The following is a 12,014-nucleotide window of genomic DNA, read 5'->3' as shown; positions in this document are numbered from 1 at the left end:
AATATTGTCACTTCGTGTTAAAAAGTTATTAATTATTAAAAAACAATTCCACTTTTTGTATTCTTCTCTTCTCACTCAGTCTTTATCATTGAAGATTTAATAATAAATTGTCTTTTCTCTTTTTCTTTTTTTTTTTATACAAATATATATATATATATATATATAGATAGATAAATTATTAATAAATAATTATATTATTCACCGTGTCGTTGTTCACACTTATTATATCTTTGTAATATCCAAATAAAGTCCTTTACCGATACATCATGGTATTCAGGTAATGTACTAAAAATTATACAAAAAAATATCTTTTTTCAATATCAATAATCTGTTTGAAATAATTTAATAGATATTTAATAGAAATTAAATATAAAAATTATACATACATAAATTCAGTTGTTTTAATATGCCATGGAAGAAAACCATACGTAGAAATAATATGTCCATGTATTAAAGCCAAATCAGGATCGGGTATCCCTTTTAACATCATTTTTTCCGAAATAAACTTTTCATTTATTTCTTCTATTTGTAAATTTTTTGTTCTTACAGCCTCCGCTAAATGTTGCGTTAATAATACTATTCCATCTTTCCCACTATTCTTACTTGGTAATAATATTCTAATTACAGTATTGGAACCTAGAAATATATATACATTATATATATATATATACGTTGTTTGGAACTTAAACAGTTGCCACTATTTAAGTTCCAATCTATGTATATAATAAATTTATAAATAATTATGTTATACCTGTAATTCCATTTTGTGTGTGTGGAATATGCAACTGACTCCAATTAACGTATTCCATTAATTCTGGTTTTCTAACAGCAAATTCTTGTTTTATTTCATTCTCATGTTGTGATAAGAAATCTATATAAAATTATAAAAACAAATATATAGATATAAGTGACAATAAATTTGAAGTATCATTTCAATAACTATTTTATATGAATGATAATTTAAAAAACATTTGTATATTATTATTATTATTATTAGTATTATTATTATTATTATTATTCATAATTATTAGTAATAAAACTTATCATCTAATTATTAAACATAAAATAATTTGACAATATTCGAATAACTTTTTATCTGATGATTTAGGTTATACAAAAATTACTTTCATTTATATATATATATATACGTCATTTTTGAAATAGTTCATATAATCATTAGTAAAATTATTTCATAATCTTATCATTGTCAAGGATATAATAATTTGACAATAATAATGACTTGTAATCTAACAATTTAAATGTTAATATTATGAATAATTTTTGTCAAATACTTTACCTTTTCGACCATAAAAACTGATAAATGGTATACCCAATGTAATACACCAAACAATTATTTGTATAGAATCTTTGATGCAATCTTCCTTTTCTCCCAAAATAACCACATGTACTGGTAATTTTTTTAATTTATTAGTACTATTTACAAGCATTTCAATGTCTATCTTTGAATTTTTATTATACCAATATCCTATACACTTTCGATGGATAATTAAACAGCTATTATAAATGATTAACCTTAAGCTGTATAAAAGATGCATAAGTACGAGAAGCGTACGAAATATTATAAACATTTTGTCTATTTCTAATTATAATATCACACAATAAAATCATAAATATTTTCATATACAATATGAAAACTCGTTCAAAATACACCGGTGGATACCACGAGACTGATCCCCCATCCACAATCTTACACGGTTATTAACACATGACAATGCTACCAACATAACGGTACAAAATATGATTAACATATGTATGTATTTACTTTATATGTTTATCCTTGAAATTGTTTTATAACAAAATAAAGATATTCTCATGTTGATAAATATTTTTAATAAGAAGAAATAAAAATGTCTTTAAAAAAAATTAATTAAATATATTAATAATCAAAATAAATAATGTCATTCATATTTAATTTTAATATTATCTAATTATAAATTACAATAATGAAAGTGATTATCTGTAACATATGTATTGGTTTATGAATTATACGCGCGACCAATGAACGAGCAATAGATACCAACATCAAAAATAATATAAAAAGAAAAATGTATAGTGGCGCCACCGCAAGAGTTTATCTTTGAACTATGAGTGAAGAAATCTGTAATACGCTTTATCATTTGTGATAGATTCGAAAATCGATTAAAGGGTAAACCGGTAAAAGCGCACGCGTCGTAACAAAGTGTATGTACATATCAGCTGCATTGATATAACTGTATTAAAAGAAAAATCAGTGTTATTTTATTGTCTAGTGTCTTCCAATGAAATATTATTTCAATCATATTTAATGGCTCGTAATAATCGTACGAAGGTATATCTTGGTTACGAAGATGACTATGTAACTGATAAACATCGTAATCTCATTAATTTTACAACTAATAAAATTGGTGGATTTCCAGTGAGTATATAAAAAACAAAAAGAAAAGAAAAGAAAAGAAAAGAAAAAGAAAAAAGTCTACATAAACATTTTATTTTATCTTCTTGCTTTTTAACAATATAGATTAGTAAATTATAAATTAGATTATAATAATAAATGTGTCCACGTAAATTGCATGTGTGTTTATAGTTGGTATATTATTTGTACAGTGGGTAATAAAAAAATATAACTCTGTATACTTTTCTATTAATTTATGTTATGTTTTGTGCACAAATTGTAAACAATTTCTTTGTAGATAGATAAATATTATATTATTTTTTTTGTTTTTGTTTTAATATATCCTTAATAGGTACATACTAATATTTAGTATAATTTCTTCAATCATATTTAATAAATTTAACACATACTTATGTATAATATTTCTATGGATAGGACTGGCATGGAAAGAACACACTGTCGTCACCGCAGTGTAGACTTTGCGGCTTGCACCAACTCTTGGCTCTACAATTGTATGCTCCACTAGAAAATTCTAAATACCATCGCACACTTTATATATTTGCATGCATCAATCCAAATTGTTGGAATCACAATGAAAGTTGGACTTGTTTGAGAATTCAGTCCTTGGATAACGAGAGTAAAACTCATCCATCTGACGAAGATGGTACTAGTGTATTACTTACAAAAACTTGGTTGGCAGGAGCAGATGACTGGGGCGATAACTTAAATGATAATTCTTGTGAACATAATGGAAATAACATGCTATCAAATGTTCCTATTGATTTTAATCATTCCATGCAGTCTGCTATTGGACAAGATTTTGTAGATGATTTTGCTGTATTGCAAGTAGATGATCCAAATGCGAATAGGTTTGTGTATGAAAATAATCATTTGTTATATTACATTAAATTACGTAATATTTTTAAATCTATATCAATCATATTCTTTAGTCCTGCAAGTATAGAATCTCCAATCGGAGGAGCTGTAGGAAAAGTAGATTCTCCTCAAGCATCTGCAGAAATAGAAGGAGAAGAAAGTGAAGTAGTTTGCATTGATACTCCTACACAGCCACAATGTGACTTGGTCAGTTTGTTACATGAAGTAACACCATTTCCAATACAGATTGAATTAGATACAGAAAAGAAATACTTTTTTACTGAAATATTCATTTCTGTTGACGAAGAGGCTTCCAATATTGATGTACCTCAACATGTTCGAGAGTTACTTTTAGAATATCAACATACCAATCCAGATTCATCGCCAACATTTGTTCCAGAATCTAATGATTCTAAAAATGCTGGAACAGATATAGAAAAGTATGAAAAAAGTGTTCCATTGCATGGTGATGAAATGTTTCATAATTTTGTCACTCGTATACAAGATAATCCTGGACAGTTACTAAGGTATAAATACTTTACTTATCTTAAAGATTATTCATTTATTTTTTTATAAATATAAATTATCTTATCATATCTTTTTATTCGATAGATATTGCAGAGATAAATCTGCACCTATACTATTATATCCTATGAGCGGTTGTGTCGGAAAATGTAGACATTGTGGTGCAGAAATGATTTTTGAATTACAAGTTTTACCAACACTTATACCAAAGCTAACATTGCAACCACAAACTGAAGAAAATTTCCAAATTGAATTTGGTACAGTTCTGATATTCACATGTTTAAAAAGTTGCTGGTCCTCGACTGATTCATACAGAGAAGAACATATTATTGTTCAAGCAGAAAGATTATAGTGATATTATTATATTGTTTTAATCAATTCTATAACATAGTATAAAGACATAATTTTGGTAAAAATATAGTTATTTGATTTCTATAGATAAATACCGTCCATAGTTTGAAATGTCTGTAATACAAAGAAAATCTGTTGAAAATCATGACAAATATGCATTTTAAATCATTTTGAAAAAGCTAATGGAAACATTATAAAAATTACCTAATTATGTAATTTATTATTTATTGTATTTTATGTAATTTTTTGTATAATTTATTTATTATATTTTTTATGATAAAATAAGTTTCACTCTGTTCTTACAAAAGAAAACACTAACAATTTTTGATTTTTGATGATAATATTGATAATATAAGTTGAACAATAAATTTTAATTTTAATTTTCAATAATTTAACATATATTAAATGAAAATATTTGAGCAACATTCTCTTATATAAATGATCATTTAATTTCACTTAATTATCATGCTTAATATCTCCTAATATATTATATATGCTATATAATATCTAATATAAGTAATATTAAATATAATTTAAAACAATTGGAATATAAAATATAAAATCAAGTATATCAAATTCATAAAACATTATTTCCGATAATTAATTTAAACGAATCCTCCAATTATGAGCAACGATAGTAAGATTCAATCACTGAAATATTTTCAAGTGATTGTTAATTAAAATAAAAATAAAAACTTTAATGAAATATATAGTACGTTGTAAAAATAAAATGAATTAAGCATTTCAATGTTTAATTTTAGTGTAAAAATATAAATGTACATTGTAGTTGATATGTAAATAGAAAAAGTTAAACAACAGTAAAAAATTAACTCTTTCATTTCTTGAAACCTTTTAGAATATCCGTCCCACATGTTAAATTATTTTTAGTATTTGTAATATAGAATTAATTTTATAGTAATATTGATTTTTTAAAATGATTTTTATTTTACAAGGGGGTTTTATTTTTATAAATTATTTTAATTAATAAAATATCCTTATATTTAAAGCAATACTTATTTCTAAACAATAATTTTCACATACAGCAAACTCGACACACAATGTGCTTAGTTTAAATAAAATAATGTTTTATATAATATAACAATCCAATTATCGAGTTAATCGCTGTTTTATAAATTAAAATAATTCTAGAATATGTTAATTATCTAAAAAATAAAATGTTCAAATGATACAACACATAAGGATGATATATGTGAGTCGTATTGTTTAGATAATAAGTTTCTAATAGTAAATAAATGTACTGCTACATTGAATAAAGATTTGTTGTTGTATATAATTAAACGTTTCTTATCAAAGGATGTTCACACATATATCCTTTATTTTCAAATGCAGATTTAGATACTGTGTCTAATGCTCTATCAGAATAAAGTACACAACATTCTTGTATATCGTCTTTTAATAATTGTATTGATTTATGCATCTGTCGAGTAACGTATACTGCAATATACCGTTCTTGATCACTATTCCTCATTCCTGTACAATAACTTCTAGAAGCACGTGATACTACAGTAATTGCTACATATAATTGAATTACAATGTCAGCAAATTTTTGTAAAACAATATGCTTAGAAGATATTTCTGATCCATACACATCTAATAACAATGCAGAAGTATTTACTAATATCTCAATAGCTTCTTCAATTGCAGTACATGCTACTTTAAGTGATAAATGTGCATATTCAAATAAATTTAAATTAACTTTTTTATGTGACATAAATTGTTTGAACATATAAAGAGGATTTTGTAAAATATTCCTTGATTTTTTGATATCTTCATGAATATCCTTTCCAACATATTGTAAACCTAACAAAGCTATGAATATTTTTTCATCAATAGAAGATCCATCAAATAAAGATAATCCTAAAGCATCCTGATACAATTGCATATATGGATTATTTTCCATATAACTTTCAACTCCAATCACTTGTAATCCTTTTTGTATTTGTTTTACGCATTCATTAGAACAATAATTTTCTGTTATTGCCTTTTCTATTTCCAAATCTTGACCATCATAAATATCATTTAATGAACTAGTAAATAATGCTACACTTTCCATACAATACAAACGACTTGATATATGTCCAACAATTTCTTGTATTGCTTCAAATTCATGCATATTTTTGTCAAGATGTTTTCTACCTAAAATATTTTTGTTCATTAAGGATAAGAAATTTCGCAATATACCAATTGATTCTCCAGCAATCCTATTTGTTCCAGGAGCATATACATCTAATAAAACATTATTTCCATCACATAATTCGCTTAACAAATTTTCCTTAGGAATACATGTATCTTTAAAGTCAACCGTACAAAGATGTATTTCACGTTGATTCATTGTATTAATAGCATTGCTACAAGTAATACCACCATGTTTACTTTCTACTAAAAATGCTGATAACGATTGATGCATTGGTAAATTTTTTTCTTCAGATCGTGCAACGATTAAAAATAGATTAGAATCTATTCCATTGGTAACAAATTCTTTTCTACCATTTATCGTCCAATATTTATCACATTTTGAAAGTGATGCTTCGGTTTCAATGTTTTTCATATTTGGACCGGTTAAAATTTCAGTAATACAAACTGTAGGTAATAATTCTCCATTACCTATTTTAGGCAAATAATATTCTTTTTGCCATTCATTACCAAATTTAGAAATTAAGTCAATAGGCATGAGATTATTTTTAATAAAGCATGTAGCTAACCAAGGTACTGATACTAAAATTTCCAATACTTTGACAGTTTCTGCATCAGACATATCTAATCCACCATACTTGGAATTTATTCTTGCTCGTAAAACATCAAGATCTTTCAATGCTTGAAATGCTTCTTTTTTAGATAATTCATTTCTGTTTACGGAAGACATATAATTTTCAATTGGTTTTATCCATTCGAAAAACTGGTTGTACCTATCAACTGATTGTGGTTCAGGAAAAGCCATAAGTTCAAAATCAAATTTACCAAGAAATAGATTTTTGACAAATGGTTCCCTTTTTGTTAATTTAGCACTGGGTACAGATAATTTTGTTTTAGCTTCATATACATCTATATCATCAATATTTTGAATATTTCTTTTGGACATATAAATACATGTTGGTATATATCGTCTTCCATTATGGCATATTTTTCGTGTTAACATTATATATTTTTATTCTTTTCAATAAAACAATATCTAAAATTTAATAAATATAATTATGAATAATCACTGATAAATTTGTACTTGCTTAAAAAAGTACTTAAGTAACCACATAACCTATATATGTACTTTATAAATTTTAATTGTCCAAATTGCCGATAGGTTTGCTAGTATCGCTACTACACGTGTTCTATGTTAATGAAACTGTCAGTGATCCCAGAGACTTTAGTTCGTCTGATCGACACAGGGGCGTAAAATTATCGTACGAATGGGATCACTAAAATTGAAACAATACAAAAAATAAGTAATTAAGAAAGACATTTAAAAAAATAGAAAAATCTTGACAATTACTATTCTAACTAAGACATTTGTAAGAATGAAGTTATAAATATCTTTATTAAAGTTCATTAATATTCTGACAAATGATATATCAATAATTTTTGTATAATTTCATGTTAATGAAATTTTTCATTTGCATCATAATCAACATTTGCAATTCAAATGACGAATTCAAATATATGCTCCACTTATTTTTCAATAGTAACTATAGATAATTATTACTAATGAGAGGTTATCGTTTCATCAAGAAACTTTTTCGTTTAATTTCATTCAACATACAATGTCACATATGCAATTTCTTCATGTTGTTTTCTCTTAAATTGCTGACAAATGAATAAGATGATTTCATTCAGTTCAGAAATTGTTTAAAACAATTTATTATTTCAGAAATTATTCAAAACAAACAAACAAATAGATGCTGTAAAAGATGCAATAAATTAATCAATTATTAATTTCTTTAATTTATTATAAACATTTTGAAATGATTTGTCGATTAAAAAAAAGTATTTCATAAATGATGTTTATTATTTGTTAAATTATTATTATTATGATTATTATTATTATTTGTTTTTTTTTGTATTTTTTATTTTAATTTGAATATAAACAATTTTATATCTCATATAATTAATTAAATTAAATTAAAAAAAAAAAAAACAAGTAAAACTTAATTATTTATTAGAGGTTCTTAAGGTTAGATGTATTTTAAAAATATTTTTAATATACTTGTCATTTCTTTTTTTTTTTTTTTAGAACACACATTTGAATAATTCATTTTTCTAAATGTAAAGATATTTAATACTATTTATAGTAAAGTAACGAATACTAGGAATTAATTTCTTGTAAAAATAAAATTTCATGTTAGTTAAATATATTATTACTGCATATCATTATAGTAGATAAAAAATGACGTTTGAATTTATAGATAATATTTTTTATCCATACATTATAAATGAAACGAAAATGGAAATGATATACAATTATACAACAAAAATATTATCGTATATATCTAAATATTGTTTTTATTGATTTGTATTTGAAGTAGAAGAGATACATACAAATGTAATATAACATAATCAATAAATTTAGTTACTATTTACTGTACTATTGGTCTAGAAAAAAAAAAAGAAAGTATTCAAAATAATTTGTTATAATACATGTATATGTGTTTAATCTTATATTAAATTTCAAATAAATTAAAGTCTCTCTCTCTCTCTATATATATATATATATATATATATATATATATATATATATATATATATGTTTTCATAAAGAAATATTTTGAAATAAAACAAAATTATTTTCTTGCTAAAACTATACGTGTAACTGCTGTATACGTGTGTATTGTGTATACATATATAAAAAAGTAAAAACGACGCTTTCACTTTACAGACTGACCTAATAATCAAATACCTCCTTCCATGTAATTTTGATAACATTATAAAACGTTAAACGGTAATGTGAGGATGTTCAGTGGCATCTTGTATTTCACTCACATACTTCGTTCTTTAAGTATTGAATAGAAACTATAATTCTTCTATACCACATAAAACAGAAATATAATAAATAATATAAAAACATGTTCTTTTTATCAGTTTCAATGTGCGCGTTTCTTTGTAGTTGTTTATATTATTATAAACCTCGAACAGATAAACATTATTTAATAATTATTTATTATACAGTAATATACTCGTTGGTAGCTTTGAAAGAGATGTTCTATGACAGAATCAATGCCAAGAATAATAAAACAGGTAAGATTTTTCTTGTATATTTCTTCTTATATTAATAATTCTTGTTGTTTCATTTTCAACGTAACAAAATGAAAGTTCAAATTTGAAATTTTTCAAATTATACGTCACGTATATCTGCCATTTTAAAAATTTCGATTTGAATTGATGTCATTTTAATTAATGACAAATATGGCAGAAGAAATAAAGTATAATCATATTATACAATTGTAAATCTATTGACGTTATTTTTTTAATTAGATTTATTGTATCTCAATGACAGTATTATTTTGATTATAATTGTTTTTTGTAAAATATGTTTAGCCTTGTTACCAATGCCTGGAAAAATTGCCATTATAACAGGTGGCTCTAGAGGAATTGGGTCAGAAGTTGTAAGAATGTTATTACAATGTGAAATAGAAGTAATAATCGGTAAATAAATTAAATCTTTTTTTTTTAATAGTTTTCAAGAGTTAATACTATATTAATATTAATATTACAGCTTGTCGAACACCTTCTGTTGGAGAGAAATTAATTTCTAAAATAAGAGAATCTGGTGTTACTACTGGAAAAGCAAAAGTTTACAAAATTGACAATAATTCTTTAGAATCTGTAAAAGAATTTGCTGACAAAATAAAACATGATTATAATGAATTACACATTTTAATAAATAATGGTAAAAATAATGAAATTTTCGTTTGAATTAACATGTTTGTCTATGTAATCAATAATTTGATAGAATTAATGTGTGTACAAATTTTTGTTGTAGCTGGTATTATGTTTACTCCTCAAAAAGAAACAAAGGATGGTTTTGATCAACAATGGAGTACAAATTATTTGTCACACTTTTATTTAACAGTACTGTTATTACCTCTCTTGAAAGCTGGCAGTCGTCCAAAAGAAAATAGTAGAATTGTCAATGTTTCATCTTGTGCTCATCGTATTGGATGGATGAATTTCGATGACATTAATTTTAAGTATGACACATTACAATTTAATAAACAAATAATTATAGATAAACATTATTTAATTAATAACAATACTATTGTATTAATTTAGGCAAAACTTTAACACATATTTGGTGTATGCGCAAAGTAAGTTGGCTCAATTAATATCCACTAAACATTTACAAGATCTTTTTGAAAAGAAACAATTAGGAATTCAAGTATATGCAGTACATCCAGGAATTGTTAATACAAATTTATTTGATTATTCCTATTTAAAAAGATTAAAATTTTTAAATAAATATACGATGAAGGTAAGTTAAAGTAAATGATTTCAATGTTATTAATATGTTAATGTTACTTTCATTATTTATTGATAAATATATTCGAATAATTTCAGACTCCTGAACAAGGAGCTACATCAATAGTTTATGCAGCTACTAATGATAAAATTAAAGAACATGGTGGAATTTATATAAATAATTGTATAGAAGATAAGAATGTAAATCCTTTGGTTTACGACAAATTTACTCAAGAAGAATTATTACGTATATCTCTTGAACAAGTACAATTGAAAGATCTTTTTCAATTCATCGATAATTAATAATAATTACAATATATTTTTATATGATTACTAGGGGTGCCCCGGCCACACGTTGCTGTGGCTAATAAATATGTAGATAGATCTGAATCTACGCACATAACATTAATCTTTTATTCTATTTTTTCTTAATATCCTTTTAAAGGAATAATAATTATGGTAGATCACCCTTATCACTCAGGGGTATAAGAAATATACGAAAAACTATTCTCATACCTGCCGAATGTACACAAAAAATTTCATATAAATCGGTCAAGTGATTTCGGAGAATAAGAATAACAAACACTGTGACAGGGGAATTTTATAGAGATAAGATTTAACATAAATTCTTTGTAATTTGTAATAAATAATGCGATCAATCAACGGCCTATAAGCTGTTGGATATTACTAGTTTATATATACTAATTTATATTTAAAAAAAACTAAATTATTAAAATCAAGCAAGTGGACATGGTTAGTAGAATGGTAATTCACTTGAAAAAAAAAGCAAAAAAAAATGAGTGCTATTTACTTCAGAGAAGAATTTTTTGATAATATTGGATAGATGTGTCATTCATAGAAAAATGAATTCCAATCCATAAAAGAAATAAAAAGAAGATGTGCAATTAAAATGAAAGTAATTCATAAAAATGATATTATTATTGTTATTCTAGTATTCTTATCATAAAAACAAATGAACTCTTTTAAACTTCACACACTTTTCACACACACACATTATATAATAAACAACACTCTAATAATAACAATTGTTTAACTGTATAATTTATAATACAAATATCACTGCATTAAATGTTATTGTTTAACAAAATGATTTTCTCAATCGTATATCCTCCTCTATTGCAATACGATGATCTCGCAAGAATTATTTATTCGTCATTTCCTCTTATAATAAAGTATAATGATTGAATATAATTTATAACGGTATTTCTTAATTGGTTACATATTGCAAACCTATAAATATTTTATTTTCTTTAAAAAAAAAATAAAAAAATAAAAAACATATGAACCAAATTTGAAAAAAAAACAAAAAAAAAAACAAAGAATAATATTTATATAATTAAGTGAAATATAATTATTATTATAAAATCAAAAATTAATGCGATTG

General features: G+C 24.4%; 4 protein-coding genes across 5 annotated transcripts; 2 read left to right on the top strand and 2 right to left on the bottom strand.

Moving 5' to 3' along the window:
• Nucleotides 1–147: 147 nt before the first annotated feature.
• Tango14 (transport and golgi organization 14) lies at nt 148–1,737 on the bottom strand. The gene is made up of 4 exons (XM_015321722.2): nt 1,298–1,737; nt 752–871; nt 387–636; nt 148–285 (listed from the first exon to the last, which is right to left on the bottom strand). Exons 1-4 carry the CDS (start codon nt 1,587–1,589, stop codon nt 195–197), a joined length of 753 nt encoding a protein of 250 aa, XP_015177208.2. The 5' UTR covers nt 1,590–1,737; the 3' UTR covers nt 148–194.
• A 431-nt stretch (nt 1,738–2,168) lies between these two features.
• On the top strand, nt 2,169–4,214 carry trus (programmed cell death 2 like trus). Its single transcript, XM_015321891.2, has 4 exons — nt 2,169–2,416; nt 2,828–3,261; nt 3,343–3,795; nt 3,881–4,214. Exons 1-4 carry the CDS (start codon nt 2,306–2,308, stop codon nt 4,143–4,145), a joined length of 1,263 nt encoding a protein of 420 aa, XP_015177377.1. The 5' UTR covers nt 2,169–2,305; the 3' UTR covers nt 4,146–4,214.
• Nucleotides 4,215–5,065: 851 nt separating this feature from the next.
• On the bottom strand, nt 5,066–7,549 carry LOC107066868 (complex I assembly factor ACAD9, mitochondrial). Its single transcript, XM_015321888.2, has 2 exons — nt 7,428–7,549; nt 5,066–7,334 (listed from the first exon to the last, which is right to left on the bottom strand). The coding sequence occupies exon 2, from the start codon at nt 7,299–7,301 to the stop codon at nt 5,439–5,441; it is 1,863 nt and encodes a 620-aa protein (XP_015177374.2). The 5' UTR covers nt 7,302–7,334; nt 7,428–7,549; the 3' UTR covers nt 5,066–5,438.
• LOC107066869 (polyprenol dehydrogenase) lies at nt 7,528–11,717 on the top strand. Of its 2 annotated transcripts, none has more exons than XM_015321890.2 (7): nt 7,528–7,668; nt 9,030–9,388; nt 9,689–9,796; nt 9,867–10,040; nt 10,134–10,341; nt 10,424–10,622; nt 10,709–11,717. In XM_015321890.2, the coding sequence occupies exons 2-7, from the start codon at nt 9,217–9,219 to the stop codon at nt 10,910–10,912; spliced, it is 1,065 nt and encodes a 354-aa protein (XP_015177376.2). In that variant the 5' UTR covers nt 7,528–7,668; nt 9,030–9,216; the 3' UTR covers nt 10,913–11,717. The 2 variants fall into 2 exon arrangements, with proteins under 2 accessions (XP_015177376.2, XP_089035994.1); XM_089179868.1 differs by having other exon boundaries at nt 7,555–7,602.
• Nucleotides 11,718–12,014: the final 297 nt, after the last annotated feature.

Source organism: Polistes dominula, unplaced genomic scaffold (assembly GCF_049000335.1).
Source record: "Polistes dominula isolate Pdom_NZ unplaced genomic scaffold, Pdom_raw_medaka contig_49, whole genome shotgun sequence".
Classification (NCBI taxonomy): domain Eukaryota; kingdom Metazoa; phylum Arthropoda; class Insecta; order Hymenoptera; family Vespidae; genus Polistes; species Polistes dominula.
This window is presented reverse-complemented; position numbering and strand designations above follow the sequence as displayed.

Excerpts from the sequence above, each read along its gene's own strand:
- Tango14 (XM_015321722.2), bottom strand. The coding sequence starts at position 1,589 with ATGTTTATAATATTTCGTACGCTTCTCGTACTTATGCATCTTTTATAC. Across the intron at positions 872-1,297 it reads CAGTTTTTATGGTCGAAAAG|ATTTCTTATCACAACATGAG; the intron begins GTAAAGTATTTG and ends AATTTTATATAG. Across the intron at positions 637-751 it reads CACACAAAATGGAATTACAG|GTTCCAATACTGTAATTAGA; the intron begins GTATAACATAAT and ends ATATATTTCTAG.
- trus (XM_015321891.2), top strand. The coding sequence starts at position 2,306 with ATGGCTCGTAATAATCGTACGAAGGTATATCTTGGTTACGAAGATGAC. Across the intron at positions 2,417-2,827 it reads ATAAAATTGGTGGATTTCCA|GACTGGCATGGAAAGAACAC; the intron begins GTGAGTATATAA and ends TTCTATGGATAG. Across the intron at positions 3,796-3,880 it reads AATCCTGGACAGTTACTAAG|ATATTGCAGAGATAAATCTG; the intron begins GTATAAATACTT and ends TTTATTCGATAG.
- LOC107066869 (XM_015321890.2), top strand. The coding sequence starts at position 9,217 with ATGTTCTTTTTATCAGTTTCAATGTGCGCGTTTCTTTGTAGTTGTTTA. Across the intron at positions 10,342-10,423 it reads TTCGATGACATTAATTTTAA|GCAAAACTTTAACACATATT; the intron begins GTATGACACATT and ends GTATTAATTTAG. Across the intron at positions 10,623-10,708 it reads TAAATAAATATACGATGAAG|ACTCCTGAACAAGGAGCTAC; the intron begins GTAAGTTAAAGT and ends GAATAATTTCAG.
- LOC107066868 (XM_015321888.2), bottom strand. The coding sequence starts at position 7,301 with ATGTTAACACGAAAAATATGCCATAATGGAAGACGATATATACCAACA.